Raw genomic sequence first — 5,276 nt, 5'->3', positions numbered from 1 at the left:
TACAAATTAGCACTTTGATTTTTCAAAAGAATACCTCTGAAAATTAAGCAAAAAACCAATGGGACAATAAAAACATTATAGTCAAAGAAAACAACCAGACGAACAACAGTTGATCAGCAATCATAGAAAACAGTTGAGCTGCACTAACATAAAACATGACTTTAGCTGACTGTCCCAGGTTGGTTAACTATTCCTGTCCAACATATTACTCTGTTCGTCTTGCTTATTTCAGGTATACATCCTTTAATTCGGAGATTTAACTGATTTATATTTTTTTTGTTTTATAAGATAGTACTGAAGTATCAGTTAAAAAATTGATATTATTAAATTTGTTGGTAAGAGAAATGTGTGTTATGTCTAGACTGGAAAGAGTTGCGCCCGATGCTTCATGTAGAAAAACTAGTATTGGTGTCACTTTTCTAAAAAGGATATCTGCATACAGAATCAAAATAATTGTTTGGATTGATTTTTCAAGTTGCAGTTATATCCCATCTTTTAGGTATATCAACTATGAACAAAGGCAATACATTGTATTGAAGGAGTCAGAGTTCTATTTAGGTTCAAATATTTGCGCTTGATCAAATTGATTTGTATTGCTATTACTTTTCGGGATCACTTGTATTACAGATTAAAAAAATAAATACAATTAAGCATCATCAGGTACAGTAAGTTTTAATATTACACAAACGCTTTTAATTTCATATTTGACATTATCAAATTTATATGATTAATCATAAAATGGAACAGAACTTCCGATTAGATTCTCTTGCCTTCTCTTCCAAAGCCTTTTCTAATTTAGCTACTTGATTTTCTGATATTTGTTTTTGCTGTAGTAATAAGAAGTATTCATGGGAATAATAACCGTCCATAGTTAATACTTCTTCAGCGACTTCCTGTGCATATCTCTGCTTATCACGCACCGATGATAAATTTTCTACCGCAACAATACGTCTCCCACATTGTGTATACAATTCTTTAACATCTTCTGCAGCCATTGTGTCAATGAATTCATGAATATCTATTTCATCGCCATCTTCATCTCTGATTTCATTTTTTCTAACCATTACTATTAGTGTGTGATTTAGAAACTTGTTGTCTCCAAATAACGTAGTGAGTTCCGATACAACACGCTTTTCCTCTTCTGTTGCTCTGTTCGGCTGAAGAACAATTATAAACGCATGAGGCCCAGGCGATAAAAATCCAATACATTTAGAAACCTCTTTTTTGACATCTCGCTTCATAGTATCAAATATTCCAGGCGTATCAACAACTCTTATTTTCTGTCCTGTTGGAAGATCGCCTCTACCTTCTTCGCACTCAGTTGTCACTGACTCACCAGCTGGAAGTGACTTAAATCGATTAAAACCCAAAAGTGTGTTCCCAAGAGCACTTTTCCCACATCCTGTTTTTCCAATAAGAGCAACTCGAATTCTGAAAGAAATTTAATTGTACTAGATTATTTTATCTAGCTAGGTTTAGCTAGCCATAAAATCAGGTTCAACCCACCATTTTTTCTTAAAATGTCCTGTACCAAGTCAGGAATATGGCAGTTGTTATCAAATAGTCCGTTTCTATGTATGTTGGTGTTTGTTTTTGTAGCAGTTCAGTGTTTCTGTTGTTCCGTTGTTTTCTTCTTATAGTTGATGTGTTTCCCTCGGTTTTGGTTTGTGACCTGGATTTGTTTCAGTTAAATCGATTTATGACTATTGAACAGCGGTATACTACTGTTGCCTTTATTTTTCGCAGTTTATGTTTTTTTTTCGGTGGGGAGTCCATATTGTTAAGTAAATTAAGTAGAGGGTAATATGCACTGTAAACTAACTTATCTGTATATGTAATTTCTATGTAAAACTAGAGTTAGTGTTAAGCAGCATAAAGATATGCATTTATCATTGGCCAAACCGACAATTAAGCAGCAATATTTGACAATATTTTTGAAGTTATTCAAACAACACCAACAACAAGAATACTTACACTTATAATAATACTAAAACTATTAATAATGATAGTAATGACATTATTTTAATAATTATAAAATTGCTATAGTAACCATTTTATGTTTTCTTATTTAGTATTTTTTTAAACTGGAATGGAGTTATATTTAGATTAACATGGACATGCACCATCAAACTTCATTGATTTAATAACTGTTATGGTTGTTTAAGGTGTCAATTATTTTTGATTATCTAGAGGTCATACTAAAATATTCTGTGATTGAATTATCTTATATACTGATAAAATGCATGCTTAAACTTACGTTCCTTGACCTCTTCTTGCTTCCATGTTTAAAAACGCAACTTATTTGAATGCACAGTCGTCTTATATATGTCACCGTTTACGTCACGTGCAGAATGTATTACAGTTTTAGTGAATAAATCAAACTTTATAAACGAATGAAAAAGCTCGTTACATTTTATACAGCTATATAAAGTTAAATGCACGCTAACAACAGGATAAGTCATGTGATGCACACCAAACGTTGTTAAATTAAAATTTTGCAGACATCAATACAAAATCCAAGGATAATGGCATCTAAATCAAGGTATAGAAAATGCATACTTTTATAAACAACTATTTTCTTATCATATAATATAAATACATAAAAATGAGGTAATCGAAAATTGTATTCTGCTAAGACTAAGCTTTATGGTATTTACCTTTAATACTTTCAGGTATATAAAAATATATATTCTTTTTTTTTTTCATTTGCATTGTCGTGTTTCATCATAGTAAATTAAACTATATTATCGATCCATTATTATTTAAGAGGTTCAAAATTGTTTCAGATATAGTTTTTTCGCTTTATTTGTATTGTAATGACAAGGTATCAAGTCACATTCGGATGACATTCGGATGATTCTAATGTGTTCATACCTATCAAGATACTTATAAATTTCACTGGAATAAAGAGTTTATACTTCATTTTAAGTTAATTTTCAAGCATCCTATTTCACGTGGTCTACCTGCTTTTACTTGTTCTTGGCTCATTGTTGAAGGCATTGCGATGACCTTTAATTGTTCATATATTTGTTATTTAATCTTCATGGATAGTTGACTCATTGGCTATTATACTACATCACCTCATTTGTATATCTAAAACTACTTAAATGGTGTTGATAAGTCTTTAGTTTTCTATGTTGTGTTTTGTGTACTATTGTTTGTCTGTTCGTCTTTTTCTTTTTTAGCCATTACGTTGTCAGTTTGTTTTCGATTTATGATTTTGAATGTTCCTCTGGTATCTTTCGCCTCCCTTTTGTAAACAAATTTTGACCGTGATCAATCGTTAACTCTAGTGATGTGGTCATAAATGAATGGGAAGATAGACAGAATAATCTGTTTCTCAATTCATAACGGTCGTCATTGAAAGAAATTGGTCTATTTTAGCAAAAGTTATAAATACATTGTAGTTTCAGATACCTTTTGGTCTTCGTGTCAATGTTGAATTATTATATATATATCATAAACAGACCTCATAAACGTTTGGGTTTTACCTTATTTGTCATTACGGCCCATAAATCTCTCCAATTTCATAAAGAGCTATTGTCTATCAGATAGTACCAACTTTACATGACGGTATTGCCGAAGATTCAATGTTTCGGGTAGTAATGATAAAAAACATGAATGTGTTGACCTCATTATGTTTATAATTTTGGCTCTATTCCCGGAACCTTTGTCTAATTGAAATAATGAGTGGGATTCAAAAAGATATTTCATCAGATTTATTATTTGTCAAATGATTGCACAATGAAAACAGCAGACGGGATTTTAGATTTTTCGTTTTATTCAGCTTGACATTTTTAGATGTTACTGGTTTGAAGGGTGAAGATGTTTGTTAAATGGTATTATTTTTTTTCAATTCTTGTTTAAGTTGCATAATTATCTTATGGTAATTTCCAAAGTTCTATGATAAAATTACTATCAAAAAACAAATTCTCACTAGAAATTTGTAAGTCATATATGTGAAACCCTGCAACATATCCCTAATAAAGAACAACGTATTCAACTATTACTTATGTATTTAATTTTTTTATGTGATAGTAATTATGTTTCGTTAGCAGATATGATACATTCAGCATAGTTTTGATTGGAACCAAAGGCAGTGGTAAAAGCTCAACAGGAAATTGTATTTATGGAGAAAACAAATTTCAAGTTTTCGTTGGAACAAAAAATGGTACGGGGCGCATCGAAAGTGCCAGAAAAGGATATCGTGATACAGATATCGTTGTCGTTGACACGCCTGGAGTGCGTGATAATAGCAACTTAAGAGAAATTATGCTATATTTGCAGGATTCAGAAAACGTGGTGTTTGCAATCGTGATTGCAATAGGTAGATATACAACATTAGATAAAAAGCTGCTTATCGATATAAGTAAAGAGTACAAAGACATTTTGAAAAAATCAATTATTATTTTCACCAGAAGAAACGAGCTTGACACGTTTGAAATTCCAGAAAATAGGACAATTGATAATTGGCTGAAAACTGTCCCTACGTTATCAACTTTCATTGATAAATTTAAACTTCAATTTCGCGTTTTTGAAAATGTGGATGTAGACTCGAGATCAAAAGCCGCACAAGTGAAGGATGTCATAGAACTTTGCAGGGAAATTGTTCAAGATCCAGTATCTTCTGAAAGGGAAACCGGGTTCGAAAGAACCATACAAGTTAGTTTCAACGATATTCAAGAACGGTTTGGAAGTTCAGGGGTTGAATATTTCGAAAAAAAGTATAAATGCCAAAGAAAAATGTGAAGACTATACATAAACGATTAACAGATGGCTTTTGCAAAGAGGAAGTCTTTGAGATAGAAATGTGGTTTTCATTGTTAAATACTGACTTTCCTAAATTAAAATTCTATATATAAAATTCACTTACAATTATGTTTCAGTTACCAAAGAAATTGTTTTATGCGGATAACTGTCGCATTCATATAAGCAAATACAATAAAATACTCAGAGGAAGCATAAAAACATCGAACAGTACAACAGACTACACTTAGTCTGTAGAAAGAAGTAGAATTTTTCAATTTGAAAAAAAAAATATCACAAATTTGTTGTTAATATCTTGCGATTCGACGTAAAAATCTAGAAATCAAAATACGCGTCAAACACGTATACAGAGGAAAAGTTAAACCATGTATTCGTCCAGAACAAATTTTGTCGGGATTTGTAATCTTGGTTTTCCATGGAAACACAAATTTTGGTTTGCATTGGTAGGAACAATATTTCAAAATCTAATTACATAATCATCAAAGCAATTGAAATCAGAATAGTACAAA

The 5,276-nt window shown here is 31.3% G+C and overlaps 1 protein-coding gene and 1 long non-coding RNA gene across 2 annotated transcripts; one reads left to right on the top strand and one right to left on the bottom strand.

Annotated features, from left to right (window-relative positions):
• Positions 1-663: 663 nt before the first annotated feature.
• Positions 664-2,285, bottom strand: LOC127701466 (GTPase IMAP family member 9-like). Its single transcript, XM_052205333.1, has 2 exons — positions 2,258-2,285; positions 664-1,431 (listed from the first exon to the last, which is right to left on the bottom strand). The coding sequence occupies exons 1-2, from the start codon at positions 2,281-2,283 to the stop codon at positions 732-734; spliced, it is 726 nt and encodes a 241-aa protein (XP_052061293.1). The 5' UTR covers positions 2,284-2,285; the 3' UTR covers positions 664-731.
• Positions 2,286-2,460: 175 nt separating this feature from the next.
• LOC127701779 (uncharacterized) lies at positions 2,461-4,866 on the top strand. Its single transcript, XR_007982223.1, has 2 exons — positions 2,461-2,542; positions 4,059-4,866. It is a non-coding gene; the product is annotated as an uncharacterized LOC127701779 (long non-coding RNA).
• Positions 4,867-5,276: the final 410 nt, after the last annotated feature.

This window comes from Mytilus californianus, unplaced genomic scaffold, assembly GCF_021869535.1.
Source record: "Mytilus californianus isolate M0D057914Y unplaced genomic scaffold, xbMytCali1.0.p SCAF_5, whole genome shotgun sequence".
Lineage (NCBI taxonomy): Eukaryota > Metazoa > Mollusca > Bivalvia > Mytilida > Mytilidae > Mytilus > Mytilus californianus.
Note: the sequence above shows the minus strand (reverse complement) of the source record. Positions and strands in the feature narration are given on the sequence as shown.